Source organism: Chrysemys picta, chromosome 19, assembly GCF_011386835.1.
Source record: "Chrysemys picta bellii isolate R12L10 chromosome 19, ASM1138683v2, whole genome shotgun sequence".
Taxonomy (NCBI): Eukaryota; Metazoa; Chordata; order Testudines; family Emydidae; genus Chrysemys; species Chrysemys picta.
The window spans coordinates 23,229,580-23,244,823 of NC_088809.1; the positions used below are offsets into that span (position 1 = coordinate 23,229,580).

General features: G+C 45.0%; 1 protein-coding gene across 3 annotated transcripts; it reads right to left on the minus strand.

Moving 5' to 3' along the window:
• Positions 1-1,282: 1,282 nt before the first annotated feature.
• LOC122173319 (uncharacterized) lies at positions 1,283-14,865 on the minus strand. 3 transcript variants are annotated; one of them, XM_065573546.1, is made up of 9 exons: positions 14,841-14,865; positions 14,381-14,496; positions 13,125-13,291; positions 11,241-11,266; positions 10,753-10,868; positions 9,412-9,578; positions 8,150-8,175; positions 7,743-7,794; positions 1,283-5,672 (listed from the first exon to the last, which is right to left on the minus strand). In XM_065573546.1, exons 2-9 carry the CDS (start codon positions 14,439-14,441, stop codon positions 5,622-5,624), a joined length of 666 nt encoding a protein of 221 aa, XP_065429618.1. In that variant the 5' UTR covers positions 14,442-14,496; positions 14,841-14,865; the 3' UTR covers positions 1,283-5,621. The 3 variants fall into 3 exon arrangements, with proteins under 3 accessions (XP_065429618.1, XP_065429617.1, XP_065429620.1); XM_065573545.1 differs by lacking the exon at positions 14,841-14,865 and having other exon boundaries at positions 14,381-14,822; XM_065573548.1 differs by lacking the exons at positions 7,743-7,794; positions 8,150-8,175; positions 14,841-14,865 and having other exon boundaries at positions 1,283-3,170; positions 14,381-14,822.
• Positions 14,866-15,244: the final 379 nt, after the last annotated feature.

Consider the following 15,244-nt stretch of genomic DNA (forward strand, 5'->3'; position numbering starts at 1 on the left):
GCGTGTCACTGTAAGAAGATCTTGTGTGCATTTTATGTTACGGCTGTTGCTTAAAAGAACTCACATTGAGTTCATCAGTGTCTTGCTCTGTACATACCTAATTTATGAAATTGTATTTCTTGTGTCATCACATCTGTGTGAGAGTTTCTCATTTGATGATTAGTTCACATCCTCTTTGAATACTAAATTTACTCTCTAAATGTAAATGCTACTGAAAACTGACTAGTAATATCTATCCCCACTGGTCAGTTATCTGCTCTATTTGACACACTCTCAACCCCTCCCCTGAGGCTGGTCTGCATATGCATGTTTGTGTGAGTGTCTGCCTGAGAGAGACACCTCCGATCTCTCTCTCTCTGATATCAATACACGGTGTGTGTGAGAGGAAATCTGTCTTCTAACATCATGGCAGTCTTCATCTGTGTATGCGATACATGCTAGAATCTTTTTCTGCACTGACTTTGATTGAGTTGGGTGTCTCTAACTACAGAAGTTATTCTGTGTGAATACCACATACGTTCAAACTATTCCTGTTTCCATCGCGGGGTGGTAACTTAAATTGTTACTGGTTTGCCTTTGTTTATCTCAAACACTGGAAGTATTGAGCTTTGTATTTTCTCTTTTCTATATTCACTTTGCCAGAGTTTACACTTCCAGGTTGTATGGGCTTTGTCTTTGACAGACTTTACAGAGAGACTCTCTCTCCTATGCAGATTAACTGAGGCTAAGTCTACACTTAAAACATTAAAGCATTGCTGCGGTTTAATGGGACAGTGTGGTCGTGCACGAGCACTGGGGAGAGAGCTCTCCCAGCGCTCTATGTAAACCACCTCCCAGCGGTTGGATCAGTACATGGGGGTGTGAGCGTTTCCATTCTCAGGTAACGTATAGGACAAAATACCAACACACTGTACACTAAGGATGGCACGTTCCAGGAGCTAAAACTGTCACCTCAGGGGAATTGATCCCTGGATTTGATTTTAAACTAGTACCAGATGCCTCCACTTGGAAATCCCTCAGGAAATACTCTAGGGGAACCTGAAGACTAATGTAAACTTTGGTAGGCGGGGTATTACTCAAACAAGCTGACACAGGTATTAGAAAAAAGGTGGAGAGTAAAAGGAAATAGGAGTTAGTGTAGTGTAATGCTGTTGGTCCTGCCTCTGAACCAGTGTCCCCTTTCCGACACCAATGTCGCCCCTTTACTGGGCATTGACAGATTCCAGGGCCTTGCAGGTTGGCTTCCCATTGGAGCAGAAATCAGTGACATAGAGTCTGGCTATTTTCTTATTGTAACTTGTTTATTTACATTATAAACACCAGCCTTTTTACAGAAGGGTCACACAATACACACAGGAAAATTTCTCTTTCAGAAACGTCAGCCTCCCACTATGCTATTCTGCAACAAAACTGATTATCAGAAAAAGGAAACCTTTTTGATGTTTGCAATATTTCCCCAACAAAGACACTGTATCACAAAACTGATAACAATACAGAATTTCTTCAAGGACTGAAAATTTGCTCACACACGAAGAAACAGAACACGACAGACTATGTATATCAGCACCACCTGGTGGTGACTTTCATCATAACAAAACAATAAATGAAATAAATAACCAGTGTTTTAAACAAACTCTGTTATGAAGCCAGACAGGGTCTTCACGCCCAGCCCCCATAAACCCTGCAGTGTGACAACAACAGGACTAAGGCAGATGTCAGGGTGGCTCAGATGTGCTGATGTTCAGTGTGTGGATGACAGTAAACAAACCCGGGTTGCATGTAGATCTTCTTTACAAACTCTAACCAATTAACCCACTCAGCATCCTCTGGAAATGGGTTAAGGTTACATGCTGGAAACACAACCTTGTTTTATGAATGATCAATGAAGTGAGTGTTTCTGTCCAGACTATGCAGTGGATACAATGAAATATTTATCGGTGGCAGGGGGACAGCTTGATAGCGGATCCTTTAGACCACAGGTGGAAAAAAAGGGAAAATTTTCCCAGTAAAACTGGCAGTGAGGTAGACCAGAGCCATAATCTCAGCACCATACAATGTCACCTGTTTCTTTGTATAGTTCAGCTAAACTCCAATCTGCCTGGGTCACACAGAGATCAAAGGACCTTAAAGAAGGTGAGAACCCAGATCCTCTCCATAGGTTTAATGTTCATCTCTCCCTTCTTCCTTGGAGTCCACGGCAACCCCAACAGCCCACTTACCCATTTCCCCTCCTCCACCTCCTATTCAAGTTTTCCCAAGGTGAAGCCCTCAGATGCTAGGACAGACACAGAAACATCAAATCTCTCCAGATTCATAGATTCTAAGGCCAGAAGGGACCACTTGATCTTCTAGACTGATGTCCTGTACAACACAAGCCAAAGAACTTCTCCAAAATAATTCCTAGAGCAGATCCCTAAGAAAAACATCCAATCTCAATTACAAAATGGTCATTGATGGAGACTCCATCATGACCCTTGGTAAGTTGTTGCAATGGTTAATTACTCATACTGTTAAAAATATACTCCTCATTTCTAGTCTGAATTTGTCTTGCTTCAACATCCAGCCATTGGATTGTGTTATACCTTTCTCTGCTAGACTGAAGAGTCCACTATTAAATAGGTATTCCCCATCTAGGGATGTACAGACTGTAATCAAGTCACCCATTAACCTTCATCTTTTAAGCTAAGTAAATTGCGGTCTTTGAGTCTATCACTACAAGGCATGTTGTCCAGGCCTTTAACCATTCTTGTGGCTTTTCTCTGGAACCTCCCAATTTATCAACATCCTTCTTGAACTGTGGACATCAAAAGTGGATACAGTATTCCAACAGTGGTTGCAACTGTGCCAAACGCAGAGGCAAAATAACCGCTCTGCTCCTACTCAAAATTCCCATTTATGCATCCAAGGATCACATTAGTCCTTTCGGCCACAGCATCCTACTGGGAGCTCAGGTTTAGCTGATTATCCATCACCACGCTTAAATCTTTTCAGGAAACACTGCTTCCCAGGACAGAGTCCCTCATCCTGTAAGTGTGGCCTACATTTACATTTCAAGGCACATATCTAGGATTGTTGGGCAGACTTCCATTTGTCACCAAATACCACAATTTTCTGATTCACTGACAGGACAGGTGGAGGATGAGCTGTGGTTGGATCCAGAGTCATATTCACTGTGGAGAGAGGTTTTTTTACCGTCAGAGTTGGGGAAAGGTTTGGTCATTTCAGCAATAGGATCTGCCGAACTCCAAGAGCTGATCCATGGATCTCCCACACTCAGAATTCACCAGAATTTAAATGGGAAACACCAGCATGGGATCCAGTAAACAATGCTGGGTTATTGTCTAATTTATGAACTAGTGTGAATTCAAGAAGTGTTATTTCAATGAAAAAATTTACAAAAATGCTCTAAAGTAATAAATGTCCTGCCCCAGAGGACTAACTCTATCCCTGGCCCTGCTAAGGCATAGCAATTGTCAAAACCATCTCTGTCTCCATGTGGGATCAGAGGATAATGGCCTGTAGGCTTGTAGGCCATTCTCCTCTGATCCCACTGAGGATTACCAAAAGAAACTACACCATCTTCTCCAGAAACTCACTGGAAAAGCACAGGAACAGATCTGTACAGACATATGCCTAGAACCTCGACCAGGGATATTCTATTTGCTACCCAAGATCCATAAACCTGGAAATCCTGGACGCCCCATCATCTCAGGCATTGGCACCCTAACAGCAGAATTGTCTGGCTATGTGGACTCTCTCTCAGGCCCTATGCTACCAGCACTCCCAGCCATCTTCGAGACACCACTGACTTCTTGAGGAAACTACAATCCATCAGGGGGTAGCCGTGTTAGTCTGTATCTACAAAAACAACAAGGAGTCTGGTGGCACCTTAAAGACTAACAGATTTATTTGGGCATAAGCTTTCGTGAGTAAAAACCTCACTTCTTCGGTTTTTACTAACGAAAGCTTATGCCCAAATAAATCTGTTAGTCTTTAAGGTGCCACCAGACTCCTTGTTGTTTTTGTACAATCCATCGGTGATCTTCCAGAAAACACCATCCTGGCCACTATGGACGTAGAAGCCCTCTACACCAACATTCCACACAAAGATGGACTACAAGCTGTCAGGAATAGTATCCCCGATAATGCCACGGCTAACCTGGTGGCTGAACTTTGTGATTTTGTCCTCACCTACAACTATTTCACATTTGGGGACAATATATACCTTCAAGTCAGCGGCACTGCTATGGGTACCCGCATGACCCCACAGTATGCCAACATTTTTATGGCTGACTTAGAACAACGCTTCCTTAGCTCTCATCCCCTAACACCCCTACTCTACTTGCGCTACATTGATAACATCTTCATCATCTGGACCTACGGAAAAGAAACCATTGACGAATTCCACCACGATTTCAACAATTTCCATCCCACCATCAACCTCAGCCTAGACCAGACCACACAAGTGGTCCATTTCCTAGACACTACTGTGCTAATAAGTGATGGTCACATAAACACCACCCTATACCAGAAATCTACTGACCGCTATACTTAACTACATGCCTCCAGCTTCCATCCAGAACACACCACACGATCCATTGTCTACAGCGAAGCTCTAAGATACAATCGCATTTGCTCCAATCCTTCAGACAGAGACAAACACCTACAAGATCTCTATCAAGCATTCTTAAAATTACAATACCCACCTACTGAAGTGAAAAAACAGATTGACAGAGCCAGAAGAGTACCCAGAAGTCACCTACTACAGGACAGGCCCAACAAAGAAAATAACAGAACACCACTAGCTGTTACCTTCAGCCCCCAACTAAAACCTCTCCAGCGCATCATCAAAGATCTACAACCTATTCTGAAAGATGATCCCTCACTCTCACAGATCTTGGGAGACAGACCAGTCCTCGCTTACAGACAGCCTTCCAACCTGAAGCAAATACTCACCATACAACAAAAACACTAACCCAGGAATCTATCCTTGCAACAAAGCCCAATGCCAACTCTGTCCACATATCTATTCAAGTGACACCATCATAGGACCTAACCACATCAGCCACACCATCAGGGGCTCATTCACCTGCACATCTACCAACGTGATATATGCCATCATGTGCCAGCAATGCCCCTCTGCCATATACATTGGCCAAACCGGACAGTCTCTACGCAAAAGAATAAATGGACACAAATCTGACATCAGGAATCATCATATTCAAAAGCCAGTAGAACACTTCAACCTCTCTAATCACTCAGTAACAGACTTAAAGGTGGCAATTTTGCAACAGAAAAGCTTCAAAAACAGACTCCAACGAGAAGCTGCGGAACTTGAATTAATATGCACACTAGATACCATTAACTCAGGTTTGAACAGAGACTGGGAACGGCTCGGTCATTATGCTAATTGAATCTATTTCCCCTAGTTTAGTATCCTAGTTAAGTACCCTCACACCTTCGTGTCAACTGTCCGTAATGGGCCATCTTGATTATCACTTCAAAAGTATTTTTTTCCTTGCTGATAATAGTTCCTCTCAATGAATTAGCCTCTTACAGTTGGTACGGTTACTTCCACCTTTTCGTGTCTCTCTGAACGTCCTGTTACTGTATGTTCCATTCTATGAATCCGAAGAGGACTGTAGTCCACCAAAGCATATGCTGACAGAAATCTGAATAGAATAGAACAACTGATTAGAATTGGGTCTCTGTTAATGAAAAGCTTGAGCTGTCCAGCTGGCCCGGCCACTAGCAGTGCTGCTAGGTGGCCCAGGATGACGGGACAGCTCTGTCTCTATAAGGCAGGTTTAGTGCGAGCAGCATGGTGGGATTTCCAGGTGTTTCTCCTCTCATGGACTCCAGAGGAAATCAGCTCATTATGGAAGAAATTTCTTGTGCTTGGTTTTTTTCTGACCACCAGCATCATAAAGTCCCCCTGGGGCCTGAAAGGGAAATTGCACTCTTCCCTTTGTATGCATAATCCCCAGGAATGAAAACTGCAACGTCATGAACTCTTTTGGGTCACACTCTGTACCTGGGTTACATTTAAAAGGTTAATACACAGTAAGTGATTAATTGATTGCTATATAGACCAAGAGAAAAAGAGGGGAAAGGATAGGTCAGTGATTGGGGGACCTACATTCAATTCCCTGTCCCACCACTGACTCCCTGTGTGAGCTGGGAAAGTAATTTAGTCTACATGGACCCCAGTTTCCCCCTCTGTAAAAGGGGATAATAGCACTTCCCTGCCTCACAGGGGAGTTGTGAGCATAAATATATTAAAGACTGGGAAGAGGTCAGATAAGTACCTAAGAGAGGCTTCTTGTAACCATGGCTTATAACTAGAGTCTGTCAAAAATTGTCCAATAGAAAAAAATTCCGTGAGAAAATGACATTGCACCAAAATTTAAACATTTCACTGGAACATGTCAATTCTGATTCAATTTAATTTTGGGGGAAAAATTCAACAAGACCAAATTGTTCTGTTTTGACCTTTTTGGAAAAAGAATGCTTTGTTGTTATTTTTCATTTTATATTATATTTAATATATGTTTTTAAAAGACAAACTATTTCATTTTTATTGAAGCAGATTGTTCTGAATGAAACAAAATGACATTTTTCAAAATTCCATTTAGGAGGAAATTTCCAAGTTTTTTTTATTTTCGTCTATGGAATGTGCCACAAAATGGAAAATCAAGTTCCCCCACAGCTCTATTTGCAACACAGGACAAAATGTCGCTTATAGCTATGAATTAAACCATCTATAATACTGCCCGCCCACTGATGTGCTTATAACATCTATTCATCATTTACTAACCATCTATAAGCCATAGATCAATGGAACATGAATAGAAGACGTGCCCCTTATGTTGATTAGGCTTCGGCACCACCACCTGTCCCAGTGACATCTCTGCTGGGCTAACAGGAGTAAAAGCAGTACACGCTGGTCATGGCTGTAGCTGTTTTCTATGCTTTTTTAAGACTAAGTTTGACAACATGAGTCTATACGTGTAGTTTCCAGCTCTGCCCATTTTGGCCTGAGCGGAGGCACAGCCCAAATGCTGATCTGAGACCTGACGGGGGATAATCCGGCTCCTGACTGCGGGGCTATTGGATAACCAATGTTTCCTGGGACAAGCAGCATCCCATAATCCTGCCTGAGGGAACAGGTGCCTGCTGGAGAGGAAAGGGACTGTCTAAAACGCAAGGGGGTCCTCTCTGCTGCCCCCAAGGCTTGGGGCTTTCTTAAAGATTTGTTTCATAGTGATCAGCTACAGCCACCTCATCTTCGGTGCCTATCATCCCTTGTCTTGTTTCCCCCTGTACTTTCTCTGCTGAGCCTCTCTTGTTCCCAGGGCATTTCTCTAAGACACCCTGATCTGTAGCTGCAGGCAGTTCCATTGGGTCAGTCACTGATGGGCCATAAAGAGAGAGGGAGCTTGAACTCTGGCCTCAGAGGGTGAGTCTGGAGTAAGGTGACTCTTAAGGAACTAGCGAAAGGCAAAGGGAATAGTTCTACCCTGCCCCAAATGGATCTCAGCGTGGGCACTGGGAGAGGTGGGTAACTGGAGGACACCAGGCAAAATTACAGATACAATATTATCAGGTGCTAATGAACCCAGGTAATAACTAAACTGGATGCACTGATGAAGAGGTAGGAAACATTTTCCCTTCCCTGTGTTTCTTGTGGAGCCAGCCCCCATGGCCTGCCCCCATGGTATCTCTAGCAGAGAAGCACTCACTTTTTTTAGTCCGGAGTCAGCTGCTCGATTCAGAGACACGTGACCTTCGAATCTGAACAAAAGAGTTACTCTCATCAGTCCTGCACTTTCAACATTGATTCAACAAACGCCATGCAGAAGAGAAAGCTGACAGAATACAGATTGAATGTTCGATGTGGGAGAGGGCGGGGCAGGGGGATCTCCTCAAATAGCAGAGACTTTCCAAATGACTTTTCCTTCTCATTCTCTCCCATGAATTATCCACCCCTCCGGGGAATTTAAATGACTTCAGTAAGAAGTTAAACACCACCAGGGCTATGGGGACAGAGGGACAGTGCCTGGGTCTTGCAAGGACATATTTTACAAATATGTTACAAATATGTTTTTGAACACTTCATAGCACAGTCAATGGCAACTCACAAACTAACCTTTGCTTAAGATCCTCTACACGCACCTAGAAAGGAAAAAGAGACAGCAAACGTCGGATAACTTGTTTCTCAGGCTCTGTTTTCTAAGTGGAGCCCAGTTAACCTGATATCAGTTAGTAAAACTGGTGCCCGTTACTGTGGACATTCTTCATGTGGTTTAAACTTCCTTGATAGAGATAAACCGTGAATTGATGTCCGTGTAACCTCCTTTGAAGCTTGCTAGCTCCTGCAACACTGAACTGGGCCTCTAGGGATCCTACTCTCTGGACCACAGCGGCAATGGCTCTAGCCCACCTCCGGACCCCATATCCCAGCCTGTGTAAGGTCCCAGCCAGGGACAGAATAGACAGGAAACTCCTACAAATGCCAATGGGGAGTTTTGGAGGGAGTAATTCATTCGGACAATTTGCTGGGCCAGTGAGATGCCAGGAAGCTCCATCCCCCATTGGCAGGGGACAGCTGCCTCGGAGGCAAAGGCATTGTTTTGGTTTCACTTTGAGGCTGTTGGAGTTTGGAGCTGGGACAGGAGCAGCACAGCCTGGGGAGTCTCTAGTCAGCTGCTCCCCACACAGAGGGGGATTTTGAACTATCATGGGATTTATTGTGTGATCTGGGAGCACCAGTCCTGCAGAGACCAGTGATCAGAGTGGCAGAGCAGCCGACACCAGGGAGCCAGGAAGGGACCCTTCCCCACACAGGGATGAAGACACCATAAGAGAGACCCTTTCTGTTTGTGTAACCTGGCTGACTTTCACAGCTCCACAACCTTTGTTGCAGGGTTTATCCTCAGTATCTTATCTGCCTAGGCTGGTGCCAGGGAGGGAGCTGGGGGTTGTGCATTGGGGAATGGAGAGAGGTGGGAATTTGTTTATATTGTTGATGTTTTAGTATTTTAGTTACATTAAAACTTTCCTTCCCTAGAGCCTTTAGTTCCTGTTCCCAGGAAACCAGTTTTACAAGGGACAGGAGGGGAATTACAAGAAAGCTGAAACTTGTCCCAGACAGAGCGGTAATGAGGCCTGGGGCTTTTGGCTGGTTTAGACAACAATGGGGTTAGATCTAACCTGTGCACATTGTAACAGAGAAAACATGAACATCAGTGTACTCCCTATGTGTATAAGCAAGTGCACAACAGGGGACCTGATCCAATATCCAGCCTTCCTTCTTACTGACCCCAGGGCATTGGGCCAAGCCACCTGACTTTAGGCCACTGGGCATCCGCACAGCAGTTTGAATATTTATACTATATAACTAGTCCCTACCTGGACTCCCTCGTCTTCCTCCCCCGTTGGATTTGCAGTAGGAGGTGTCATGTCCCGGTACGCTCTGTTGATAGCATGTTTGGGAGTTTGCGTCTCTTCACCAACATGACTTGAAGCCCTGTTCTGCTTCTCAGACGCGTTCTCGCCAGCATTTTCTCTCTCTAGGGCTAAAATGATTTCTGGTGTTATTTACTCCATCCTCCTCTCCTCTGAGGAATCTTCTCTCTTCTGCCAGCCCCTTTCCGAGCTGCCAGATGGGACCAGTCTCTCTCAATCATGCCATTAACAGTCACTGCTGCCAAACTTACCTCTCCACCGAATTACTTAGCCCACGAGTCACATTTACCATGACATTGTTATGGCTTCCCTAGGCCTAGTTTGACTGCCACTAAGAGCCAGTGATTTATGGATTCCAAAGTCAGAAGGGACCATTGTGATTATCTTGTCTGACCTCCTGTGATGCACAGGCCAGAGACCTCCCCCAGAATAATTCCTTTTGAATTAGAGAAGATTTTTGGAGGGGGGTTACATCAAATCTTGTTTTTAGCACTGTGAGAATCCACCTTGATTGTGTTAATTTGTTCCAGTGATTAGCGACCTCCCCGTTAAAAATGTACACCTTCTTTCCAATTTGAATAGATCTCACATCAGCCTCTAGGATCTTGTTGTAGCTTTATCTACAAGACTGAACTTGTCCAGGGTAAAGCAATGCCCTTCCCATAATTATCCTCTTAGCATCACCACAAGGCTCCACATTCCCCCTAACTACCCCACAGTCCGACCTCGGACACAGGTGACACACAGGCTGCTGGCTGGAGGAAAGAGCATTTGCAATGTTCTATCAGTTTGTTGTCTCTCCTGCCCAGCCCAGACACTGGCAATAATTTAGGGCCTGAGAGGCGGCCCTTCCCAGAGAGAGAAGCTACATTTGTTTGTGCCATTTCTCACACTCCCTTTCAGTTTTACATTTTCACTCTGGACATTCTTTGGTAAGGAAAGGTGGCTTTTACTGAACTCTCCTGCTATTGGCAGTGGAGATATCTAAGCTGAGGCCAGCATTTCACATCCACTTCTAGGGGAGAAAGAGCCCCTGAACTCTGACCAAAGAGCAGAGGTCTGGAACAGGAGTCTGGAGTGAAAAGGCTCTTTTTAGCACCCAGTGAATGGGAGGGGAAAGCCCAGCCCCCAAATGGAGAACATTGTGGGCATTGGCAGAGGTCGGTGACTGAATGGATAACAGGTGTAGTTACACAGATACATTGTTTTCGTCCTCTTGCAAATCCAGATTACAAGTGAAGTACTCCCGGAGGCACAGGCAGAGGCAAGATTCCCTTCACTCACTTCTGTTTTCCATGGAGCCGACCCGCACAGTCCGTGTCTGGCCAGCAGGTGATACGTGCTTCCCGCTTCTCAGTCCAAAGCCAAGTGATTCTTTTGGAGACGTGGAAACTTCAAATCTAAACATAACATTTACTCCCATCACTCCTGCACTGCCACATCATGAAACCACGTCCCCAGGGAGAAAGAGCCTTTAGCGTGTAGATCAGATGTTTAACTGGGAAGGGGGTTTAGGACCTCTCCAAATGGCAAAGGGAATTCCTAAAATGATTTTCATTTTCATTCCCTAGCATGAATGATCCACCCTCCTGAGGAATTAAATCACTTTAGTAAGAAGTGAAACACACACACACACACACACACACACACACACACACAGAGCTATGGGGATGGAGAGATGGCCTGTGACTGGCCCCTAGCCTTATTTTCAAATTGCCAATATGTTGCAGGGAGCACTTCATAGTGCTGTGAAAAGCAACTCACAAACTCACCTTTGCCTAAGGCCTGCTACATCCACCTAAAAGGGAAAAACAAAGACAGCAAACTTCAGATAACTTGCTGCTAAGCCTTTCTTTAGGGCTGGTCTACACTGGGGGGGGATCGATGTAAGGTACGCAACTTCAGCTACGTGAATAACGTAGCTGAAGTCGACGTACCTCCCTCGACTTACCTCGCGGTGTGGACCCTGTAAAGTCGAAGTCTGGCGCTCCCCTGTCGACTCCGCTTACTCCTCGCGCCGAGCTGGATTACCGGAGTCGACGGGGAGCACTTTCGGGTTTGATTTATCGTGTCTAGATGAGACGCGATAAATCGATCCCCAGAAGATCGATCGCTACCTGCCGAATCGGGCGAGTAGTGTTGACTAGCCCCGAGCCCATTTAACTTAAAATCAATTAGCAAAACTGGTGCCCAACACTGTGGATGTTCCTCATTTGATTTAAAACCTCCTTTTCCATGATAAAACTTGAATGGACACCCATATAACCGCCTCTGGCGTTTGGTAGCTCCTGTAACACTGAACTGAGGCTCCCTGGGGTCCTACTCTGTGGACTACAGCAACACTGGCTCCAGGGCCTCTGACACCATTTCCCAGCCTGCTTAGGGTCCAGGACAGGGACAGAACAGACTGGAAACTCCTACAAAAGCCAATGGGAAGTTTTGGAGGGCATGATTTCTACAGACAGTTTTCTGAGCCAATGAGGTGTCAGGACTGCTCAGTCCCTCAGTGGGAGGGGACAGGCTGCCTCAGAGGCGAAGGGATTGTTCTGTTTTCACTTTGGGGCTGTTTAAGTTTAGAGCTGGGATGGGGAGAGGAGCAGACGGCCTGGGGAGTTTGTAATCAGGTCCCACTCCCCATACGCAGGGGGACTTTGAATTATGAGCCAGCTGACACCCCCACATAACTCCAGACCATGGAGCCAGGAGACGACCCGGTCTCACCCAGGGCAGGGGTGAAAAAAAGGGAATCCATTTCTTTTGATATAAGCCTGCCCACCTTGACATGCCTTCAGCACTCATGCGGGACTTGTCCCTCAGCATCCCATCTGCCAAGCAGGAGCAGGGGGTTGTGTGCAAGGGGCAATGGAGGAAAGCGGGGAATTTGTTATATTCTTGATGTTTAAGTTCATCTTAACCCCATCCTTCTCTAGAGCCTTTGTTTGCAGTTCCCAATAATGTCCTCTGTATCACATTGTTCTTTTTGAGTGCAGCATTTCATTCGATGCAGCTTGTATGAATGAATTTTGTTGTTCATGTGCTGGGTTATATCCTTGTAAACAGAATCATGGAATAAGTTATTTTCCAAAGGGGCAGCAGCTCTTGTGTCCCAGGCATGGAGAGGAGTCACCCTGGATGAAAGCACCAGGTGCTAGAATAGAACCTAGAAGCCAAGCCATGTGAGCAGGGGGGATATGTCCCTGTGATTAGCAAGCACAGGGAGGAGCCTTCAGCCAGCCCTCAGGAGAGAGGCTCGATGAACTTGTTTCCAATTGAATTCCAACCACTTCTGTGTTTTGTGAAAGTGATAATAAATGTTCCTTTCCCATTTCCAAAGTAACAGCAACCCAGCTTCAGATGGACAGGAGAGGAATTATAAGAATGCTGAAACTTGTCCCAAACAGAGCAGTAATAAGGTTTGGGGTCTTTGGATGGTTTAGAAAACAATGGGGTTAGTCTAACCTGTGAACTTGTAAGAGAGAAAACATGAACATTAGTGTTTCCCCAAAGTGTATAACAAAGTGTACAGCAAGGGACCTGATCCAATGCTCAGCCTTTCTGCTCACTGACCCCGGAGCATTGGGCCAAGCCATCTGACTTTATGCCAGTGGGCATCCGCACAGCAGTTTGAATATTTATGCTATGTAATTGGTCCCTACCTGGATGCCCTCGTCTTCCTCCAACGTTGGACTAGTAGTGGGAGGTGTCATGTCCCAGGATGTTCTGTTGATACCATGTTTGGGAGCTTGCGTCTCTTCACCAACATGACTTGAAGCCCTGTTCTGCTTCTCAGACGTGTTCTCTCCAGCACTTTCTCTCTCTAGGGCTAAAATGATTTCTGGTGTTATTTACTCCATCCTCCACTCCTCTGAGGAATCTTCTCTCTTCTGCCAGCCCCTTTCCCTGCTGCCAGATGGGACCAGCCTCTCTCAATACATGCCATCAACAATCACTGCTGCCAAACTCACCTCTCCACAGAATTACGGAACCCAAGAATCCCATTTACCTTGACAAGTTCGTGACGTCCCTAGGCCTAGTTTGAGGGCTATTAAGATCCAGTGATGTACAGATATCAACCCCAGAAGGGATCATTGTGATCATCTCGTTTGACCTTCTGTATAACACAGGCCACATGTTTCCAGAATAAGTTCGTTTGAATTAGATACAATCTTATTGATTTTTTAAGATCATATCTTGTTTCTTAGACTGTGAGAATCCATCTTGACCCTTGTTAATTTGTTCAAATGGTTAATTACCCTGCCTTTTAAAAATATACACCTTATTTACAGTTTAAATATAGCTTGCTTCAGCTTCTAGGATATTATTTTGCCTTTCTCTGCTAGACTGAACATGTCCAGGCCCTGGTAAAGCAAGACCCTTCTCATAATAATTGTTTTACGGCACCATGAGGCTCCATATTCCCAGAAGTGACCCCTAATCATCCCAGAGTCCTGCCTTGGAAAGAAGTGACACACAGGCTGCCTGATGTAGAAAAGTGCAATTTTTATGTTGTGTCAGTCTGTTGTCCCTCCTGCCTACCCCCAACACTGTCAATAATTTGGGCCTGATTGGAGGTCCTTCCCTCCAATAGTTTGTGCCATTTTCTCACGCTCCCTTTCATTTTGCCTTTTCACTCTGGACACTCTTTGATAAGGAAACGTGACTTTTACCGAACTCCCCTGCGAATCCCCACATTGGTAGTGGAGATATCCAAGCTGAGGCCAGCATTTCACATCCGCTTCTAGGGGAGAAAGAGCCCCTGAACTCTGACCAAAGATCAGGAGTCTGGAGTGAAAAGGCTCTTTTTAGCACCCAGTGAATGGGAGAGGAACACTGTTTTCATCCTCTAGCAAATCCAGATTATAAGTGAAGTTCTCTCGGAGGCACAGGCAGAAGCAGAATTCCCTTTACTCACCTTTGTTTTTCTTGGAGCCGACCCGCACAGTCTGTGTCTGGTCAGAAGAGGTTAAATGCATCCCGCTTCCTAGTCCAGGGTCAACTGATTCTTTTGAAGATGTGGAAACTTCAAATCTAAACATAACATTTACTCCCATCACTCCTGCACTGCCGCATCATGAAACCAAGTCCTCAGGGAGAAAGAGCCTTTAGCATGTAGATCAGATGTTTAACTGGGAAGGGGGCTTAGGACCTCTCCAAATGGCAGAGGGAATTCCTCAAATGATTTTCATTTTCATTCCCTAGCATGAATGATCCACCCTCCTGAGGAATTAAATCACCTTAGTAAGAAGTGAAACACCCCCACGGCTATGGGGACAGAGGGTTCGTGCCTGTGACTGGCCTGGCTTTATTTTCAAGTTTCACATATGTTGTTTGGGACTTGACATAGTGGAATGAAAAGCAACTCACAAACTCACCTTTGCCTAAGGTCTGCTACACACACCTAAAAGGGAAAAACAAAGACAGTAAACTTCAGATAACTTGTTTTCTAAGTGGAGCCCATTTAACTTAAAATCAATTAGCAAAACTGGTGTCCAACACTGTGAACATCCTTCATTTGATTTAAATTTCTTTTTTCATGATAAAGCTTGAATTGACAACAACGTAACCCCCGGTGGAGTTTGGTAGCTCCTGTAACACCGAACTGAGCCGCCTTAGGATCTGACTCTCTGGACTACAGCAACACTGGCTCCAGGGCCTCTGGACATCATTTCCCAGCCTGCTTAAGGTCCAGGACAGATTGGAAACTAGTACAAAAACCATTGGGTGTTTTGGAAGGCTTGATTCCTACGGACAGTTTGCTGGACCAATAAGGTACCAG

Bases quoted from the DNA above. Each gene is read 5' to 3' on its own strand.
- LOC122173319 (XM_065573545.1), bottom strand. From the start codon at position 14,519: ATGGGAGTAAATGTTATGTTTAGATTTGAAGTTTCCACATCTTCAAAA. The intron at 13,292-14,380 runs GTGAGTAAAGGG...AAATCATTTTAG, and splicing joins CGGCTCCAAGAAAAACAAAG to CCCTAGAGAGAGAAAGTGCT. The intron at 10,869-11,240 runs GTGAGTTTGTGA...TGTTATGTTTAG, and splicing joins GTAGCAGGCCTTAGGCAAAG to ATTTGAAGTTTCCACGTCTC.